The 22,537-nt window shown below is 46.8% G+C and overlaps 1 protein-coding gene across 1 annotated transcript in view; it reads right to left on the bottom strand.

The window, feature by feature from the left end:
• LOC109322727 (band 4.1-like protein 5) overlaps positions 1–22,537 on the bottom strand; it is a 25,364-nt gene continuing 2,827 nt past the window's right edge. Inside the window, exons 3-10 of the mRNA XM_019553874.1 lie at positions 19,627–19,724; positions 14,994–15,122; positions 14,231–14,292; positions 9,588–9,681; positions 8,581–8,658; positions 7,834–7,875; positions 7,218–7,351; positions 1–5,095 (exon numbers count right to left, since the gene is read on the bottom strand). Coding sequence (XP_019409419.1) covers positions 5,038–5,095; positions 7,218–7,351; positions 7,834–7,875; positions 8,581–8,658; positions 9,588–9,681; positions 14,231–14,292; positions 14,994–15,122; positions 19,627–19,724 — 695 coding nt within the window. The 3' untranslated portion in view covers positions 1–5,037. The remainder of the gene's footprint in view (positions 5,096–7,217; positions 7,352–7,833; positions 7,876–8,580; positions 8,659–9,587; positions 9,682–14,230; positions 14,293–14,993; positions 15,123–19,626; positions 19,725–22,537) is intronic.

Here is a 22,537-nt window from a genome sequence, read left to right as displayed (position 1 = left end):
CTGTTTTGCACAGATACAGTGTATTTAAGAGCTAAAATATAAACAATCCATGAATTCTGAGTGGACTAAAAATCATAGTTTTCCCCCATGTACAGACAGTACAAATTTCAGTGCAGTGCGGTGCCTAAAACAGTACATACATTGCTACGGCCGTGAAGCAGGAGGGTGCACTTTATTAAAAAAACAATAAATTACACATTGGGAGCTACTGCCAAGTCTGACGTAGAAAAGATAAAAACATGGTCATTAACGTGGCTTCCGACAAAAAGGTCTAGCTAAAAAAACAAAACCCAAAAACCTTGTGTACTTTAAAATAAGTTTGTCCAGTTTCAGTGGAATCGCATGTACGGAGGAGAGAACGAGAAGTGCGGTGCTCAGGCCACAATGTAACATGGATGGGAATGCCGGGGTAGAGGCCTCCCTTTACCTCCTGCGTACACGGAAGGATACCCGGTTCCCCACCCCCAGCAAGTGCAGCTGAGGCTGCCGTTAATGCCGAGTGCCGGAGCCTGAGTCTCAGTCCGGAAGAGAGGCCTGTCAAACTGTCTGAAATTCTCTCATCATAAAAACCTACTTTGTTTATAAAAGCAGTGGATTCCACCTACACGCGTTCCAATAATTGAGTCTACAATTTTCTTTAGAGCCTTAAAATTCAGGAAGAAAAGAGAACTACTGTGGACCAGAAATCAACTCCCAGAGCCTAAAAGACAGTAACACAACAATTCAGAATGTATTTTCCTGCTTTTCAAGTCCTCAGCTGGCAGGTTTACAGTGAAAACATTTTCTAAATAACAACCGACCAGTTTTCTTGAGTAGCCTGTATCTCCGTCGTGGCGGATTACCATGGGTTATGCCTCCATGACTAACTGGACATTAAAGATATTCTGCAAAGTTACAATAACCCCACTGTTAGTGAAAAGCTGTGGATACACAGAATTTCTAATACTAATGGACTGATCCCGACCTGATTAACACCATCCCTCACTGCATGGCCAGGCGTTTGACAGCTGAGATTCAAGTGCCAAGGGGCACAGTTACTACCCAATGACCTCCACTGCAGCACATGGGCTCAACTTGGAAACAACCGCCCACTGCTGCAAAGGGGAAGGGTGGTCTCACTACAGCATTTCCGGCAAGAGGCAGGACCGCATTAGCAGGGTAGCAGGAGAAGACTATTTGGGAAGGAAGACAACAGACTGGACAGAAGTCTGTGGAAAAAAACCAACACTTAACCCGGACTCTCACCGGATGTCCTTTCGGGAGCAGTAAGGGCTCTACTCGCTGGAGCTGGGTGTTCAGAAAACTCTCTATAATGGCATCCCAGCACAGGGACGTTTGGCTTCAACAAACACGCTGTAGTGCCCACTGCTCAAATTAAGCGTACGCAACCTCACCCTGTGTTAAGCCCCTGACTAGTGCTGACAGCTAAAGGGCATCCTTTAGTTCCAGCTTTAGAGAGGCCCTAACAGCCAGTATATTCCAGGTCAGATATTCCCAGCAGGCAGCAGCACCGACCACAAATACACGGCGATGGCATCACTACATGATGTCTCCATTTACCTTCTACGAAGTGTAGGTTTTTCAAGCTGCTGTTCCCAGACTACCTGGCTGAGAGCAACACTAGAGCCGTAAGACTCATCATCTCCACGTGGTTAATCCAACTGGTACAAACGAGTGATCTAGTTCCATTCCTGTGATCAGGGCCTGTTCCAGGGTCCAGCTACCCTCTGCAAGGAGTTTAGTGGTGACATTTTTATTACAAATGATAAAAGAGCAGGGCTTTAGTTCTGTTTGTATTTTTTTTTTTTTTTTACTAACCCCTGATGATGTAAAGGGCATGGACAATATATAACATGTAATTAATAAAACCTGGAACGGAGTCCAATAGAAACCCGGTTGATGGCTGTGTAATCGAAATGGAGTCTAAATTCTTGGGTTCTCAGCCCTGGCTCCTACGAAGTGCTACATCTGGTGTGCCGGGAGTCACCAATTTCCCAGTCTTAAAAGCAGTATTTTCTTGGAGCTTGTCACTGTTTGGCAGAGAGGTCAGTGTCCCCGACAGCAGACTTGATCTAGAGAAACACAAGTGAAGTAGGCACCGACTGCCTTTCTCCCCCCTTGGCAAGGGAAGTTTCTTAACGTTCCTGCCAGTTACTGACTTCAGTCTCCCACAGCCCATTAATGCGAGGAAGTGGAAAGGAGCTCCATGCCGTGTGCAAGAAAGGCAGTAATTCATACCTTAGAGGTGCTGCAGTTTCAGCATTTCATATTAACACTGTTCAGGTAACATACAGGTCACGTGGCAACTTCACTGTAGGGACCTACAAACTTGTCAGGTGACTGTGCTTACACTTACCGTTTTATAACAAACATTTGAGTGATGCAGCGTCGCATCCGCCTTACCTACAGAGCCAGGCCACAATGTCCTAGGGACTAGAAATTGTAGGTTCCCGACTTGCCACTGGGCAGGTGCGAATTCAAAGCACTTCCTGACACCGCGGGGTAAATAATCGCTTGCCCGCTTGACACCTCTTGGTGTTGTGCCACTGACTTTGGTGAGGCAGGATTTCATCCGGCATTTCTATGCTGGGCACCTGAAAGTTGCTAATTATGGAATTTTTCAAGGCCTGTAAACATCCCGCTGGTAAATCCGGACTCTAGTCCCTTAGCCATTCGACTTTAGGGACCTACACACTTTGCCCACCACATACTGACAATGGGAAAGGAGGCATTTATGTAAGGGGCCCTGTCTCATGCACAATTCAAAGGGCTCCTGAGCCCAGGGCAAAGACTCAGTGAACAAAACTTGTTTGAATGAAAAAACCCAAAGCTGCCAGTTCTGTCCACTGATGAGACTGACACCTGCCCTGCTCCAGACAAAGGCTTCTGATGCACAAGCCAGGAAACAGTCCTGCCTAATCTGCAGCAAGGCTTCTCAAGGTAGAGAGAAGCCAGAGAAGCCCAAGCTTGACTGCAGGTCACAGGGGCCACAATCAAACTGGTGGTTAGCAGAGCCAGCTCAGAAGAGCACCTGTCCCTGGAGGGGCTGCGCTGGAACCAGCAAGCACATGGCTTCTCGGTATTTCCTACAATGCAAAGGGTGGGAAGGAGTGGAGGAAGGACCTGGAGTCCCCAGCTCCTGCAGCAGTGTCTGGGAAGCGCTGTCTGTCCAGGGTGGCTTCTGGGCCTTGGTCCTCACCGTCGCTCAGGTTTCCTACTCGTCTCTACACCAGGCCAGGTGGGGCACTGGGAGTGGCATGGAGCGGTGCACAATGACCAAGTCCTTTCTCAACACTCGTATGGCAGCAGGCAGATGGAAGCATTACAGCAGCAGCATCCATGACACTTTTCACATGCCGGGGAAGGCCAATGGGGACACAGCTATTCACACACACCACACTGATCTGGTCCAGCGTTTTCTCCCTCTGTTCAGACGCATGCACAGCATGTAAGGAGGAGCAAGACAGCGCGAGTGAGAACTTTCCTTCTTTAAAAGTGTTCCCATGTACATTTTCTGTCTGTGAATAACATTCATACAATACAGCAGTGTGCAGACACCAGCCTGTAGCACAAGTCCCAAGGACAGAAACCTGCTCCCCTGCTGGAAAGACACGATTCCCACTCACTTCCACCAGGGCTTCCTGTTAGGAGACAGCACTGATAACAGAGGGCATGGAATTCACCTCACCCTTGGGGTCCTGTGGGACTCCAACTGACATGCCTTCGTATTTTCTTTAGCACCCATTTCCGTTGTATTTGAGTGCTCATCTCTGTGGTTTCAACAGCGGACTCTGCCACTTGGAGCTCCAGCAGCTTCTTTCAATTGGCCTGTTGCATCTAATACTACAAGTACATACAGCCAAAGCTTTCACCACTAGCCTGGGCAGGCGAGCACTTAGCAGCAGGCCGTCCTTTTATCAACTGCCTTCATCTACTCTGAGTGAAAAAAAAAACTGCCCCAAAGTGACTTGTTCTCTTTCCACTCTCTCCTCCTCCCACAGGGGCACAGGGGGGTTGGAACAGGGTTCAAGGAGACGTTAATAACCAGACCGTGCAGATACTTGTGCCACAAGCCAGCCAGTCGAGCATTCATAAAACACAACCAGTGGAAACCGCCCCAGAAACAGCAACAGAAATCCAGTCCTTTACTTACAACAAAGAGAAGGGCTCCAGAGCAGCCCTCGTGCTCACGCCTTTCGTTCTCAGCCATCCAAACCTGAATGCAGGTCTACGCCCCAAAATATATCTAATGTGTTTTGCAAGTTGTATGGGACATTATGGTGTCTTAGATAACATGTGGGGCCTCCCTGTGACACTAGTAACACCAGGCTTCTGGGCAAGTTAATTCTCCTTTTCCTAGGTTAAAAAAAGCAGCTTGAATCCAGTTAGTCAGTGAGGAAAAGGATCACTGAGACACTGGATTTTTGGTTCTTTCCAGGGACCAAAGAGAAAGTGCAACGGTGATGAAGTGGATTAAGGCCAAGAAGGTTTGTCAGTGTTGACTCGAGAAAAACAGGATCATTACACAAAAGATTGGCCCTGGCTGCAGAAAACTGCCATTATTACTTTCAGCCCCAGTTAACAGAATGGCCACCAGGTGGTTCTATGAGTCCTTCTATTCCTCCCGCTGTCCCATAATGAAGCTTTAGGCCACAGCTTCTCATAAAGCTACAGGCTGGTATCACAGAAAACAATTTCCATTTACGTCTACAAAGCAGCAAAAGTTAATTAGACTAAGCCTAATGTGAACAGAATCTCTGCTAGATTTTGTTATTCAGGCCCAGAACTAGTTCCAGTGTGCCTATTTCCTTTCTCCCAAGAGAGAAGCTCATGCTTTTGTGGAGCTTTACCTCCTAGTTTATAGCATCAGTCCAGCTGAACTGCAACAAACTGAAAGTTTCCCCTTGAGGTTCTTGGCAAAGCAGCTGGTCACGTGTGGCCACCATTCAGCTAGAGCTTCGTCCCCGGTCGGTCCTGTCATAGGGCTCCTCAGAGAATGCAGGAAGTCGCAGTTCTCAGCGGTGAATCTCCTTCTGCTCAGAGTTCAGTGGTGAGTAAACATTTTGGCCTAACTGCAGGATCCTCTGCGACGGGGCTGAAAAGAAGAAGAAAGCAAGGCCTGTAAATATCCAGGTTGACTGAGATGTGCAAGGTGCTACCGATGGGGCAAAGATTTAGCAGTGCCCTAAGGACTAAGAGAAACAGAGGCCTGCTTGGATGAGTAAGGGCCTGCGACTGCTGGGAAGGAAGGACTTGCCTGTGGTGGGAGCGTACGAAGGACTAGCACCAAGGCAGCAGGGTGTCCTAGCTTTCAATAACTTCCAGGACTAGGATAGTTTACCTTCTCCAATGCTGTCTGCATAGGAAGGGCAGCATTTTAAAACACTACTTTATCACCAAACGTGAATACAATTCTCTATATGCTGGTACACGGACAGGTCCAAGAGCAGCAGGAGCACAACCTTTCTTCACAAGACCTTGCTAGCATTTCCCATTCAGACCTGAAGTAGCCACCTCGGTGAACAAGCCAGCAGTTCAGCCTCCATGAAACCTCTGGGATGCCAACACATGCCAACAAGGGCCGATGCTTGCAAGATGCAGCCACCTGCACACTAGGTGCGTGTACCACAGGATATGATTTTGAGCAGGACTATATATTAGCAACTTAGCTTTACTACTGAGAACGGGGCACAAGGCAAAGAGTCTCTTTCAAGGAGAAGTGAACAACATTACTATGGCTTCCAAATGCTCAAGATGCAGCCCAGTTCTGCTTCCAGTGGCTGCGTTCCCCTTGCATCACATACGGGGAAAGGCGTGGGATGGACTCTCCCTCCTGTATCAGCAGCACCATTGCCAGCCAGGAGACTGGTAGAGCATGAGTAGTGAAAGCAAGGAACAAAGGAGGAAAAAACTCACTGTGCTGAAGCCCAGAGTTGGGACTGCAGTGATGACAATCCAGAGCCCTGTGGCTTCCATGCTCTGCCACGTGCTTACACTCCCCACCTGGCCAGGGTTGTGCAGAAGAGCGTTTGTCCCGGCCTGCCAGACCCCGACAGTCTGGTAGCGGCCCCAGATTGATCCCAGATTGAGACAGTTATGTCGAGGATCTAGACCTGATCACCGAACACCCAGTGTTACGGGTGTGGCGTTTTGCAGGCCTCGTTTGCGCAGCAGTTCTGACAGTCTGAAATCCGCACCAGCTCTTCAGACAGATTGCGAGGCTCTTTCCCAGACCGTTTCCCACTGCAGTGTTTCCCTTTGAGGAGGAGAGCGGACGTCCTCTTTATATGACCAGCCCAAGAATTTCAGTGCTGCCATCGTAAGATCTGCAAGCCAAGCTTTAAAGCTATTTTTTGGCAATGTCTCTGAGTACATTAGTGGGTGCCCAAGTTCTACATTTTGGGCAATGATAGTTATGGATGTTACGTCACCTGAAGACTTCAGAAGAATGAAGTAAGACCGAGATAGTCTGGGGACCATTTTGCTCTTATAAGCCTGCAACTCATCTGGACGTGGCTATTTCTTTCCCTCAACCCTTATCCTACCTCCTGTCCTGAGTCCACAAATGGGTAATAGCAGTATAGCAGCTGACTTAAAGAGGCTCCTGGGGGTGTTAAAACCTCAAAGCTCCCTCTGAAGTAATTTAATTCACAAGAAACAATACTCAGTACTTACGCAGAGGCTCATATCTGCTGATCTTCAAGTTCTTGGAGCCTGGCAGTGCTTGTCACCTGGCTGGATGGTTTTATGTTGCCCCAGTAGGATATCAGGGTGCTTTGCAGAGATTCACAACTTCCCTTTCCTTTCCTATTGTACACGTAGCCGATCAGATTGCTTTGTCAGCTGGCAGGCATTACGGAGGTTATGCAGGTGGCAGATTCACCCCTGACCCCTCCAGCTGCATTCACATTACTCATTTCTGCTGTCTTTGCCTGATGAAATCTTTTGTTCAGAAAAACAAGTTGTTTTTACCAGTGTTATGTTTTTATACAGCTTTACTCATTGCCTCATCCACTGATGTATAAACTCTTAACTAAGATACAACTATGGGATGAAACAACTGTTTAGCAGCAGAGCGACTCTAGAGTCCAATTTAGAACAAGAAGTAAAACACGTTGCATCCAGGGAAGGATGGAGTCATTACAAGGCAAGCTAAAATGTGACCAGAACACGTTTTGTCCTCCTTTCCCGCCCCGCTACACACAAGGAGCCCTTACCTCACAAGAGCTTCAGCTGACCGCTGGGATGGAGGGGATCCAGATGACGAGGACAATGCCTCAGTGCTGCCTTTCACTGCCTTGAGAGTTAAGGCAACATCATTCCCTAAAGGCCCATTGGGAACCAGTCCACTCTGAAATGGGGAGACATAAACAGAGAACTGGGGTCGAGAGCATGGCCACAAGGGACCAAGCACATCTGTCAACAGCGCCTATTCAACAGGCCCTAGAGTTGCAGGGGGCTTCGCCGAGTGAAAGTCCTTACATAAACTTTATAGAAAACAACTGCAATACAAACGCTGTGAAAACGTCATCGATCCATTTAAATAGAAATAATCCCAGATCTGTGCACTGTTAGATCAAGGCCACGAGCATATACTGTTTACACTGTCCCCTGTGATGTTTGACTCCCTTTGCTCAGGGCTGGACAAGGACATGGAGAGAGAGCATTTTCTTTGTTTATTGCCCAGATCCCAACAGCATACGACTACACAACTTGCAGACCCAAAGCCCTATCTGCACTCATTCAAATAGGCCTGCAGATTTCACTCGGGCTCCTTTTTACTATGAAATCTGAACTCATTGGAAATATCCCATAAATAAGCCAGTAACTCACCGGCACTATCCACCTCGGTGTAATCGTGGGCTGGGAAGATACCTGCCAAAAGGAAAGCGCACGCAGCAGTGAGGTTTCTGAAGGACACGACATGGCTTTAGTTACATGCCTTGCCTCAAAACGACGTGACACCAAGTACCTTTCTTGCTACCAGCACTGTGCCACCATCAGGGAGGGCCTGTCCACACAATGACTTTGAACAAGCTGGTAACCAGCTGCAGCTGAGAGACTATAAACGGGCTCCACGTCTGTGCGCTGTGTGGTTACTATATGGTTAGCAGCGCCCACCAGATGACAGCGCGTCATCAGCACGTAGCTGCCCTCCCACCAGCCAATTCAGTCCACCGAGGTTTTTGCCGTGTAGGTAGCACGATTACATAACTGGCTTGCAGGTCCTTCCCCCTCAGCCTGTGAGGGATGGAAATCCCAGCGTGCGCTGCCACAAGTGAAACTTTGGGTGCAAGACCCTGTGAAAGCATTCGTGGGCTTGCAAACACAGCAGGGCAGCTGCTGCACAGGCACAAACTAAGCTGATCCTTGAGATCAATTCACAGCGCTCTGCCTCTGTCTCAGAGCTGCGGTGCGCCTGCACGAGCACTCGGAGCAGCAGCAGACCACGCTGCCATCAGACACACAGCATGCAGACAGCTGCCAGGCGAAGGGACATGAGTACATCTGTGCTCGGCTTTTGAAACAGTCCAATCAAATCTGTGGGGTGGAATGAGCCTGGTTATGAAACATAGTTACCCGAGGTACAGCTTCGGTGAAGTCAATGAGATTCTCTGTCAGTGATGTTGGCAAAGCATCCTGGTCCTCCGGAGAGCTCTGAAAATAAATCAGTTAATAATTAAATTCCCAATAGTTGCCAGAAGGATTTGTGGAGGATTCCAGTAGCTTCCTGAATTACAGGGACGTTCCTAGATGGCAGGTCTGGGGGTTCTGAACCTTGCAAGCAGACATGTATAGTCTCATCTCAGTTTGATAAAAAGCCTTCCTGCCCTCCTGTCACCTCACCATCCTGGGCACTGCACTACTTGGAACTCACTGCTGCATCCGTGTGCACAGAGCAGGAAGGGGAGGGAGTGGAGTCAATGGATTCAGGATCCAAACTCGGGGGAAAGGGTTATCCTATTCACCGGACTCAGCAGCGTAAAACAGGTGTAAAGGTGAAGCAGCTAAACAAAGGGGCATGATTTTGGTGGTCCAGAGTCAGACCTGGAACCACTCTGTCTGCTGAAATCCTAGAAGCCCTATGTCACTGCCATTTGGTAGTTTGGAAAAACACCCATTAAAAACCCCATGCTCCTACGCTGATGAACATCAATCTTTGCTGTTTGTGCTTACTGGAGGGAAGGGTATGAAATCTTGGGAAAAGCAACCTGAACTTTAGGACTAAGCCCTACTGACTTCATTGGGAGCTGCCCAAGTTCATTCAGCGGTAACATTTCATATGCACAATCTGTCCTTTGTTGATGCCAAGACACCGGGATGCAGCAGGTGAGGGAGCTGGCCAGCCGGTTTAGAAAAATGTGCGGCACAGGGGAAAAAGAGTGCTGGGTACACAGCCCTAGCCCAGAAGGGTTGCTTACACAACATCTTTTTACACCAAAAAGCACCATTTGGTACAGGTATGTACTCCAAACACGCTGCTGTAAGCTCTACTATTTGCAAACCAACAGATCATTTCATGCTCAGCTGGTGCAGCCAGTAATTCAGGGTGTGAAGCAAGAACCGTGCAGCTGAATGGCGTGTACCTTTACAACTGTAGTCTCCTCTGCTGGAGCCAGATTAGCTGAAGTCAGGGGCTCCTCGGGGACAGGGGCAGCTTTATCCTCATTTAACAGATTGCTGAAAGAAGGAAAAAAAAAAACCACACTCATCTCCATTCTGCCCAGACCGTGTGAAATAAACAGTGCTGCTTTCATGAAGGCTTAGCCTAGAAACCCAACAAATCAATACGGGGCAGGGAAGAGATGAATGCTTGTGAAGGTGTTAGATGCTGGAGCAATTGCCAAGTGAACCGTGCACATCTCAGCACCTGCCATGGCCAGCTAGTGCTCTCCATTGCTGTTTCCACAGCACAGTGGTGCTGCAGGCATCCCAAGCAGCTAATGTGTCTTCATCTCACCGGAGCCATTCAAATGCTCATCTCAAATCTGAACACCAAAGAACCAGAATTTTGTCTGCAAAAGGCGTATGTTTTAGATGTGTCAGGAAAAGCAAGGCAGTCTCAGAGATCCAGCGATTTCCCTTTAGCCCTCCAATGTATGCCTGTGCAGGGCCTGGTCTACGCTAGCACCTCATCTAAAGGCAGGAGCCTAACCTTTATTAACAGGTGCAGGTGGAGAGCAGGACCCTTACCCTGGCTTAATCCTAGTTCACAATGGTTTAACTTGGGCTGAATTTAAACCAACGCGTCAATACATAGGCAGTTCAACACGTCACCTTTCGTTAAACTGATCCCATACATATGTGCTTGCATGCGCGCGCACACACAGACAAGCCCTCAGTCTGGTCTGATATTGTTTAATTTACTGATTAGCAGGTACCAAATTTACAAATACCACAAATTCAATGGGTAACCAATCTCAAGAAGGCTGGGGGGCCCTAATGGAATTAAGGCAATGCTCAGGCAAAAGAAATGCAAGGTTGATAAAGGCAAAATGATGTGTATTATAAGGAAAAATAAATAAAACGGATGTGCTCAGACCCAGATGAGGTTCTAATTAATTGTCCCAACTCAGAAGTGGGCATCCATGTGATTAATTTACTGGGCACCTGCAGTGGGAAGGAAGGAAGCCAGCTGTTATAACGCACGAGGAATGGATTGATGTATAACAAGAACTATATTAATTTTATATGAAACTGCATGGCCTCCTCTGAAACTACATGTGCAGTGCTGCCCCTGTGTTTCAAAATTCTCAAAGAGGGGCAACCCGAGCCATCGCGGGCCTGGAAATACTCCTACAAGGAGAGACCAAAAGGAATGGGAGACAAAAGATGATACAAAGTAAAGTGAAGAGGGATGGCATGGCAGCATGGGGAGATCTGGAGCTTTAATTCGCTGTCTCACAAGTACAAGACATTCAGCAAAACTGAACGATGGCAAATTCCAAAATGCTAAAGGGATGAACATTTCCATACAGCATACACGGCAGCTGTGGAGCTGACTTTCACAGGATGCTCCAAGGCAAAAGACTTGGAAGTCAACAAGGGATTCAACACTTATATAGAGTCACAGACAATGAAGGCTGAAGGGACCTCAAGAGTTCACATCTAGTCCAGCTCCCTGCTCCAAGCAGGACTGTCCGCAACTAGATCATCCCAGCCAAGACTTTGTCTAACCAGGTCTTAAAACCTCCAAGGATGGAGACTGCACCACCTCTGGGCAACCTGTTCCAGTGCTTCACCACCCTCCTAATGAGAAATTGTTTCCTAATATCCAACCTAAACTTCCCCTGCTGCAACATGAACCCACTGCTCCTTGTTCTGTCTTCTATGGATACCAAGAATATCTAGAGTTGCAATAATGCTAATAAATTCCACAGTAAAGATAAAACCACGTGCTTCAGGGTTTGAGCCCATTTCTAGGACTGTATACTCATGGGAGGCTGATTACCTCAGATCTTACATCCTCCTCCTAAGCATATGGTGCTGGTCACTGCTGGAGATGGGCTAGAGGGATGACAAATGCCTGGCAACTCATGTGTTCTAACAGGGGAGGATGCAGAAAAACTGATTTAAATCACAAGACCAAGGAAGAAGATAGATTAGCTTTGTTCCTTATTGAAATGTCCTGATTTTTGTGTTCAAGCTTTTTTGAAGCATGGCTCTGCTGATTCCACACTTCAGCCTACTGCCTCTTCACATGAGAATAAAAACCTGTTATTCTTTAACAGGAGGTGGAAAAATCCTTGATAAATAATGGTGTTATGGCAAATCAGTCATCCAAAACCCCTTAATCTCTTGATCCTAAATAGAAATTAAGTCAATGAGGAACTATGTAGATATATAACTCCCAGCACAAACACACATGTAATTAAAGTATTTAGTCTGTGCACAAGGGAACTTGATCATGAAGGTCAAGAGCTCATGAAACAGTGTTCCCAATTACTGAGAGTCCTCATTAACGCTCTGCATCCCCTGGAGACGTGGGGATGCAACTAGAGCGACTGCTCGTGTACGAATGTACCTCTGCCTCCCAATACAGTCATTTAGAAAAAAGACAGCACGGCAGATGTACTATTGACCTAATGCTGCTCTTACTTGCACCCTTATTTGAGAGCTGGCTGCAGACCCATCTAAATCAGGAAAAAAACTGCCAGCACTTCTGTAAGAAAAGCAGCTTTTTGTAACTTGCACCACTCACCTTCTGCATTTCACTGGGGCTGGAGTGTTAAACCAGCCCCATGTAGCGCAGATGATCCTCTTGAGGCATTTGAGGACTAACTTAATGCTGAAGGGTCACAGCCACAGTTTAAGCCCTAGATGGGGAACTTGGGTTTTGGTGCCACATTTACAAGGGAATGTGAAACCCTCATTCTGGGTCCAAGCACCTCATCTGCAAGATGGGAGTGAAGCTTCTCGGGCTACGAGGAGGGCTGTGATGATGCACAGTGGGAAACTGACTTACCCGCTGGAGCCGGGAGGCGGAGCAACGCTGCACCAGGAGCCAGACATGGCGAAATGAAACCGCAGTGGGCGGAGCCACCACAGGCGAAGAAAGAGGAGGAAAAAAACAGACAAACCGGAAGAAGCTGGGGACGGCTCCCACGTCATCCTGGGCTCACTTTATGTGTGCCTGCCGGGGGCGACTGGTGGGCCAGACATCTGGGGCCACCATAAAAGACCTGGAGGAAGAACAGCCGGGGGGGCTGGAAGTGAAGTCCCCCACCGGTCCAGAGGAATTGAACCACACCAGTGGTCACAGAGAGGGGACCTGGTGGGCACCCAATTCATTTAAACTAGCCAAAGACACAGCAGGTGAGGCCCCCTGGGAACCACCCCAAAGTTGCTTGGCAATCGTAACAGCTGCCCTGAGAAGCCACGGCAAGGCTCGAGAGGCATCCTCACCCGCGACATCCAGGGAAGAGGCACGGGAGATTACAACATATACATACGAGACTGGCTGCAATGCTGGAGTGCCGAGAAAGACCGTTAAACAAACCTATTCATAATCTTACTTTGTACTTTTCACCCAAAGTCCTTCCGGTGCTTTGCAATGGGAGGTCAGTATTAATTATCCCCACCTTACAGATGGCAGCACTGAGGCAGAAAGGTCAATGATTTCAAGGCCATGCAGCACAACTGTAAGGCTGTTGCCCAAGACTGGGACTAATTCCTATCCTGCTCAGGTTCAGGAAATGCTGCTGTCTTGATTCATGGGGTTGGAAGTCTGTGTTCCAAATAACCCATTCTCATCAGTCCAGAAAGCCTCAACTGGTACTTTTACTTTTACTTCTATGCTTGTTGGGTAAATGCCTGACCTACACTTTGTTGGTCAAGCGGTTTGATTTTAAATGCTTTATTTTAATGGACATTTGCACAGGTCAGAAAACACTGTCAAGAAAATAGCATTTGCATGTCCCTGCCCATCCAAGTCTGCTGCCAGTTGCTGGCAGGCAGCCGGCCTGCTCCTAGCAAGCATGTTAAAGTTGATCAGCAGAGGAAATAAGCCTGGATGTTCTCCTTGGCCAGGAAGTATTGTCTGACTGTTCTTCCTGCTAGCCCACAGCTGCTTCCCATCTCCCCAAGGCTGTTTAACCTCTCAGGCTAATCTCTGAGCTATTGCCATTTCCCAGGAACAATCTCTGGAACATCTACCTCGGAGGCAGAGATTGCTTTCAGCACTTCTTCCGACACCTGAAATAGTGGGCTGGTGGCTGGCAAGCGGCTCTGTGCTCTCCCTGCTCCTCTACAAAGGAACAGGTACGAATTCTCACTACAGTCTTTGTCTGTCGCTCCCACTGAGGGATTTTAACTAATCCCTGCCTGATGCCCCCAGAAATGATCTGCCAGCAAGGGAATGGGCTCAGGGAGGAGGAAACCACCCACCAGCACCACTGCTGAGCTCCCCTAATTCACCTCACTGTACACTGATAGAACAAGGACAAGGCTCAGATCTATGCATCTGAAGTATCTCATAAACAACAATGCATAGCAATCACAGTATCCAGTGATTTTCATCTTTGTAATGCCTTACACACACCCGTAAAACCTAACAAGCTCCTCATTTAGCAGAAAAGGAAATGAACTGTCTTTGTTACACCAGAGAAGAAGTTAGCTGACTGGCTCTCAACCACAGTCAGAGTCAATACTGGGATCAAAATTGCAGAGCTTCAAGTTCCCAGTCCCGTGCTCAGACAATCATCTCTTGTTATCTGGTTCTACTCCGTACCTGGCAGCAGCATCCTGAATACTTGAGCTCTTCTTCCCCAACATGCTGTCATCTCTTATAACCTGAAAGTAAATGAACATGATAGCTTTGCCTATTTCCATTTTTGTCTCAGTTTTGCAGTTCATGGAGAGAACAGAGCTGTCCTTCCCATGTGCTGCATGCTTCCTGCAGCAGGAATATCTGGTCAGTGCAGAAAGCTCAGGGCAGATGTAAAACCACCCGTGTCTTGTCCCCAAATCAACAATGGACATTCCTTAATAACCAGCTGGCACGTGTGAGCACCAAGCTTATTCACAGCTTTGTTAAAGGAAAAATGGGGACGTGCTGAAGGGCAGCCCCAATGCCCAGGCAGGCAGAGGTGCCATATGCTTCTGCTTTAGTGTCACTAAGAACCTCTGGCTGCAGGGGGTGGATGAACTAGTCTATGTGTACTTTATGCACGTTCCCACAGGTATGTGCATTTCAACATCGGTGTTTCCAAATCTGCTCCTCGCTTCCAAGTGCTCAGGAAAAGCAGAGTCTGATGGTAAGGAAGTGGGGAAGGGGCTGCAAGGGGAAGAAGTTGGAGCAAGGAAGAGGGCAAGGGGACCACCTGCCTGCCCCATATTTATTCCTTTATATCCAAAGAGTACACCTGCAGGGCAATGCCTCCAGCACCGAGTCACTCAAGGGCTGTGCTTTGAGCCTTGCTGATCGTGTCCTTTGTAGCCAATCTGAAGGGAAACAGGTAGGAACTGCACAACCCTTCTCAGACAAGCTTTACCTTGTGCACTGCCTCGGCCTGGGCTTTCAGGATGTTGCTCTTTAAGTCTGCAGGATGCCACACCGGTGTCATTGCTGGGCTCTCAATTGCATTGTTCAGGCATTTATCTGTCAGTTTTACCACCTCCTCCTACAAAGGGAAAATCTTTTATTAGAAAGAGCTAGCCTGGCTTTGGCTGAAGCTCATTAACATCAACCCCAGAGAAACAGCTCTGATGGGGGATGAAAGAGGGAAGAATAAGGATGACACATTTGGGGGAACAGAATTGATTCCCATCTTTGTTTTGGAGCTTGTTTATGAACTAGCAAAGGGTTTCTTAGCAAGAGCTTGAACCCACAGTGCAGGTGCAGGGGGAGGCATTCGTAAATGTAAATGCGAGGCAAAGATTCAGTATGAATGACATGGACAGCAGGGACCCTCACACTGCATTAACAAGCCTGCTGTGGCAGATCCACCAGCTACCTCCCACGTTTTGTGTGGGTGAACACTGAGCCGTGCCACGTCACCATCCTGCGGGTGATGCTTTGTCACATTCCCCTTGACACACCCATTCTCTGCCCGCTGTCCAGACACTACAGCATGAGCAAAGAGCCCAGCTGTGGCATGGATAAAGCTCCCTGCCACCAAAGCCCTGACTGCTAACCAGAAACAGCCTGTGGCTGAAAGTTGCCAACCCCTCCTATATATAAAAGGACAAAGAAAGACTTTCACTGGCAGCTGCCAGCCACAAGAATCCTTTTGCAATAAAGCCACCTGTTTAGGAGTCTAATTACATATTTAGAAACCCAGCTCTAGGGGAACAAATCTGAAAGCTCTGGCCTCGATCAATGAGGCACAAAGCTGGTAGAAGCTTTGAAAAGACCTTTGGAAGTATAACATTCATGAAAACAAATTCATGTTGCCATTAACTATAGCCAGCAGATGTTTCTAAGGTGGGAAATTCACTCATATATGAAATGATGCAGCAGTTTGGAGAGTAAAAACCACTGCTAATAGGTTGTATCATCTGTGTTACCATAATATGCAACGTGTTTACTCATAATTTTTTTGCTAGACACTGTATAAAGCAAAAAGGACAACCTCTACATGCATTTTCTGCAATTCATTCTTCCAGCATTACAACGAGCAACTGATTCTAACTAAAAATATATGCTCATTATTTATCACTATTTTGTGGTTTAAATTTCCTGCAGTTTGTTGAGGTTAGACAAGGCACCTCATCTGGGTAGTTTCACCCTTTCCTTATCAGTAATTTTACCTTCTAACTCAAGCAGAAGCATGTGTCTGGGTTCCCAGCACTGTTTGGGAAATTTTTAAAAATTATCAATGACAAGATGGTATTTAAATGCCAAGAAAACATTTCTATTCAGATGAGTACATGCTTCTCTTTGCCATTTCTATTTTATGGGAAACAGAAACAGAGAAAGAAAACAGCACCATATGGTCAGGAACAGAAGTATTCTGCACGTGGTAAGCCCTCAATATATCTAATTTACACGACATTAATTTGGGTGGCTGACAGAGATCTAACACTGCAGGCTTGCCTATATCCCAGGTCTGCTGCAGTTCTCATTGCTCCTACAGAATGAACAAACAGGGACCCTTAGCTTTTTCATTAATCGGGAATCTGTTCTATACAATATTTTTAATGCATCTCATCACTTCACTTCATAAAACCATACAAATACAGCCAAAGAGCTTGAGGCAGAAGTAGAAAGCTTAAGGCACAAAGTGAGAGGTAGATGCTCAATTCCCACTGACTAACTGGTAGCTGGGCAGATGTCTATCCTCCATGCTTTGAAAGCCCCTCTCCCCCGCCACAACATATCATTGGGATACCCGTGTTTTTGGGTGGCTTTTCTATTGTTTTGGTTAGTTTTAAGAACCCAACAGACTGCAGAAAACAAAAGGAAAGACAGGCTCACCCTCCGGCGCCAGGGTTAGCTTTCATTGTTCACCACATTCAGGATGCTGATGGAAATGGAATGCCTGCATTTAAAAGCTAATTGCTCCTCTTTGTCATGTCCCTCAAATTCAGCCACTGCGCTAGTCAAAAGCTTGGGACTAACAAAGTCTCATGCTTCCATTCCAACAAAATTTGGCAGCGAGCTGCTATGGTGCACCAGTGACCACCGATGAAGAATCAAGCCATTCATGCTTATTCTTATTCCAGAATGATTTTCCCCTGTCTAAAGGGGTCAGATAGATCAGCAGGTATTTCCCTAAAAAATAATCAAAAGTGCATGTAAATGCAGAACAGCTCCAAGATGAAGCTGACAGGTAAGCTCTGCACTTCGCAGATCAAAAGTTCAAGTCTTGCATTTGACAGAACCAATCTGAATGTTATACTGATGTCTGTTCGGGTCACCTGGAAATTACTTTACCTTGACTTGGCACAAGGCACACATTGGTTTCCAGAAGCAGGGAGCTACTGAGCTGTTCGCTTGGCACTACAACAGTTTGCCAAGTTTCTTGGTCTCCTGCTTCTACAATTCCGCATCCCACAGGCACTGATTGCAAGGGCGGGGAAGAGCAGGTTGCAAGGACGTCGGAGGGGGCAGGGAGTGGCGGCAGGCACAAGTATGGGGGGTGAGCAGCAGGGGGAAGTATGGGGGCAGGGGAACAAGGGACAGGGACCTGGCCCCTCACCCTTCGCTACTGCTTTCCCAATCACAGTAGTAGGGGGGACAAATTTAAGACCACCCTCCACTAATTAAATTGTATACAGAAAATCTTAACCTGTTTATCGTTTTCCACGTATTGAATCTAATTATTGGGGGGTCACCTTAAATTCAAACTCATCTTGGATTAAAGTAAATACAGTAATTTCTAACTTTTTTTTTTAAATAACCAACGTTTTCCAGATAAATCTTGCTAAGAATTGGCAGTGCTGAAAAATCTTTATTCAGACATTCCTCCTTTCACACCAGAGGAACACAGCGAGTGCATACCTCAGCCCTCATTATAATTAATTTTAGAAGGTCATCGGCAGTCTTCATTTGCAAAACGAAGCACATGGCCGTACAGTCATGTTACTGTGCAGGTCTCAGCAATTCCAGACATCTCTGCTATGCAACAGGGACACACCACCAAATATCTACTAATCACACTGCAAATACTTTGGAGTGTCGACAGCCCCCGATTTGCAGTTACTGCATGTCTTCCGTGACATCTGGATAATCATGGCTGTACTGTGTGGGGATCTGATTGCTAGAACACCTCATTAAGAGAGTCTCAGTGTGCTTGCACCACCTGAGTCACCATGCAGTAGTGTGAACAGTTTCATTCTAGTCTCTCTGGATTTAAGCTCCAGAACTGTTTCTCTCTTTGTTTAAAGCTAGAAGGGAGTCAAACAGGCCCAGATATTCTGAAAGAAACTGAATTCATTTGCCTTTGTTTATTCTGAGGCACAGCAAGTCCTACAGGCTACGGACTAATCCTCTTAGGGGCTTCATAATCTTCGTAATACAATCACCAAACAGAAAGGTACGCAAGGCATCCGAGACAACAGCCCTTAAAGGTGACCAGAATAAAAAAATCCAGTAACTAAGAACATCTATGAACTACAGCCTTTTGGCAGAATGAGGAGCAATGCCAACCTGTCCCAGGATCTGACCCAACTTAATGAAAACAAGAAGTCCCATTAGGTTCCACAGGGAAGCAAAGGAAACCGTAGCTCACTCGGGGGCTAATGCAAATACTGGGGTCATTCCAAGGTGCAGTGGCGGTAGGCTGCCTCCTTCCTGTGCAAACAAACAACTCGCAGCTGGCAGTTGTAGCATTTGGGGAGAGCGCTTTGCAGTCGCATCTGGAGGGAACATAAAACTGAATTTCTAGGGAATCCCGAAAGAGGACTCGGCCCCGTCAGGCCAAGGATAAGAGGCCAGATGGACATGTCACGCTTCATTCCACATGATTTGCTTGTTTTTAAATACTACTGCTTAGGTGAATGCTCTGCCCCTCTGCAGCATCTCTCCTCCGAATTGGTCAAATCCTGAGTGAATCAAGGTCTCCTTTAAAAGAAATAAACAACGAAATCTTCGCTAAAGATTCACCCACAGTCCTGATGGTCTAGTAGAGGCAGTCTCCTGTAGCACCCACACTGCAGCCCACTGGGAAGGAAAGGTGGGCACTTGAATCCACAAATTGTTCTGCTGGACTAAGTGCTTGTGAATGTGAGCACAAGTTGCACAGTCGCAGCCCAACAAATGCCTAATCAGGAAGGCGCATAAGCCCAAACTTACCTTTCAGCAAGACAAAAGGATCAGTCATACTTCAGTACAGCTTCAACACTGCAGGAAGCCGGTATATTTTGTGTACCAGTCTGGCTGCACAGGGCATTAAAGGCTGATTTCAGTTCTGATGTACCCTAGACTCTGTGTGAGTTTAGTACTTCTGAAAATCCCACCGGATAGATGCCTGCGTGCACCTAAATACCTTTCAGATGTTATCCTTCAGCTCTTTCCCAGCATGAATTCTTCCCTCCTGCAGAATATTCTATAAAACCCAGTGTTTCAATTGATTTGCTTGTGTTTTCGAATAGCTTGCAAGTGGAACAAAAACCAGGAAGAAAGTTCTCAGAATAGTCACAACAAGCCCAGTAAATCTGGGAGGAGGAAAGTAACCCAAGTACCTGCTTGCTGACATTGATGTTTATGTTGGACGGGGAAGCTGGCAGTGGGCCGGGCTCTGTCTCCATCTGTTTCAGTTTCAGTAAGGACTCTTCAAACACTGAAAAAGATATAAAAGACAACTGAAGCTCTGGGGTGACATGGCATTTAACCTTTGCCCTTCTGATTCCTGATGGAGTTATCAAAGGGAGTTTGTTGTCATAATCTTAAAACGTCATGGAAACATTTTATGCGAGAGGCACAGAATTAGGTGGTTGACTAACTGCATCTTTTACTGGACTAACTGCATGACTGGGATAGACTCAGAAACACTTTTGAATTCAAATTTTTTTTTTTATGAAGCTACTGAATTATTCATTATGATAAAAGACTGTAATACAGTAAAATATTCAACTACATCTCTTTAAAACATTAGTCTATTGCTTCAAGCTAGTGCAGTAGTTCTCAACTTTGTTAGACTCAAGGCATCCCTCAGAAAATGCCAAATTTTCATTTTCATGGTTTTTTATTACAGTAAAATAATAGAGCAATTCTTTGGTTGCAAAGAACTCAGCAAGCCCACTGCTGGCCAGGATGTTTTTGACACTGTGGATTCCTATTTGAAGTCTCTGGAGTCCCCTCTTGAAATAATGTTTACACACCTGACAGTGCTAACACTGTGTAGCACCCCAAGGCATCCTTGAAAGGATCTCAAGGCACCCCAGCGTGCCATAGCACCCTGGCTGAGAATCACTGGCTAGAAAAACATGCGGTTCCCATGAAGCAGAACAGCTGTGCAGGGGCTGTTCTGCTTCACTGGACAAAGCACAGATCACCTGTTGTCCACCAGTTGACCTTGAGGTACCATGGGTGATGCATTTCCCAATTCCAGAGACATTTCCTTGGAGATCCTGCAGGGATCTCCCTGGAAATGGTGAAAGCTGGGCCAGCGCTCCACAGGCTTGAAGGGCCTGATCCTGCACAGGAATTTCCAGAGCATGCAGGGCTTGGCCCCTCAAGCCTGAAAGTGCCTGCCCAGGGCAGCTGGAGAGTACGGGCAGCTCCATGATGCTCTCTTTCACCTGCCATAAAGCAAACAAGGTGTCCACTGCAATAAAGTGGAACAAACTGCTACTACCTTTTGTCACAACCACGTTATGACATGACAAAGGGTATGGACATCTATTTGTTTTGGCTTTGTGCTGCCATAAATTTTTTTACGGCACCACAAAGGTGATTCTGAGCTAGTGGCTGCTATTGGCAAGTTGGCAGGTTACTGAAGAGACGGACCTAAAAGCATGCAGGACTTCTGGATATTCAACAGCTTTGACTGTGCTACATGTTCAGCCTGGCACTGTTTTCTGCTCTGCAATGAAAAGTTTAATTCTTACCTAGGGACAACCATTTTATCTGCAAAGGTCTATGGGCCCAGACCATTTATTTATGGTCTATGGGACCAGAATTTATTTATGCGAAATAAATTCAGTGCAATAAATTCCGGCAGAGCAGAGCTCCTGGGCACAGCGTTTACACACGCAGCTGGGACTGCAGCATACTGAGCTGCAGTGGAGCAGCCCCAGCTGGCAGGGGAGTCATCCTGTCAGCCTGGGGCTGCTCCAACCCAGCTCAACCTCCTGCAGAGGGGCTGGCTGGGACACGAGGGTGCTCCAGTGTGGGGCTAACCAGCAGGCTGCATCCCCGTGCCCCAGTCAGCCATGTCAGCATCAACACGTGCATTGTGGCGGAGCAGCGACTTGCTTTAGACAGTACTATCCTACAGTGGAGTGAATTAGTTTACTCCAGCCTAATAGCACTGCATGTGTAGACCCTGATGCTGTACTGTGGAGCTGAGTCAGCTCCACAGTAAACATCTTGTGTAGATGTGCCCTGTTAGGAGGTGGCTGATGGAGCTCTCTTGGTCTCACTGTGGAAATTAATAAATGATGTGTGAACAAGCAGTGTTAGAACGGTGCTCCCTACAGGTAAAGTAAACTGAGGTATGTGGGACAGCATCCTAGCCTCAGAAACAATAGAGCAAGAAGGAAGCCTGAGGGGATGCACAACTGGGGACTGGTAAGGAGATGTTTCTCCACTATGCCTGGCCTTGGGAATATTTAATAGGGCTAAAGAGGAAGGACTGTTCAATGGTTAGAGTACTAGCCTAGGACTTGGAAGAGCACAGTTGCCTGCTCAGTTACAGACTTTGAGAGATCCTAGACAGGTCACTTTGTCTGCTTTTACATGTTTCTCATCTCTAAACCAGGCATAACAGCACTCCCCCCCCCCCTTCTTAAAAGAGTGGTTCAGAGAAGCTCACTAAAATACAAGGCATTTTAGCTGCTGACAGACGTGGGGAAAAAAAACTCAACAAACCCTGCACTTTACCAGAAGAGGCAGTGTGTTAGCTCGACCCAGGCCTGCAGCGTCTGTATAGATCGCTTACTTCAGCGGGCCTTTTTGGTGCTATTATCTAATAGCCGATTCAATATATGACCAATTTCATTGCTTATACATTTGCCAAACTACTATAAACCGCAAAACAAATCAGCGTGCAATCATTAGAATATGGTAAAAATTACAAGTATTATTTCTGCTATTCTGAAATCCTTCTAGATGAATGATTGGTAGTTACAAGCCACGTTCCATCTATCAAGAATTTGCCCAGTGTTCCCAGTGTGACAGTTTAAACTTTTGTATTCAGAAACATGGAAAACAACTGCTATATTGTATAGTCCAGAGGTGGCTTCATATAGGTGCTGGGTGAAGTAATCTCTATACATATAATTTTATGAAATCTGTTAAGCGCTTCAGGATTCATAGATTCATAGATGCTAGGGTCGGAAGGGACCTCAATGGATCATCGAGTCCGACCCCCTGCATAAGCAGGAAAGAGTGCTGGGCCTACGTTACCCCAGCTAGATACACATCCAACCT

The sequence above is a fragment of the Crocodylus porosus genome, unplaced genomic scaffold (genome assembly GCF_001723895.1).
Source record: "Crocodylus porosus isolate Cpor-Errol unplaced genomic scaffold, CroPor_comp1, whole genome shotgun sequence".
NCBI classification, from domain to species: domain Eukaryota; kingdom Metazoa; phylum Chordata; order Crocodylia; family Crocodylidae; genus Crocodylus; species Crocodylus porosus.
Note: the sequence above shows the minus strand (reverse complement) of the source record. Positions and strands in the feature narration are given on the sequence as shown.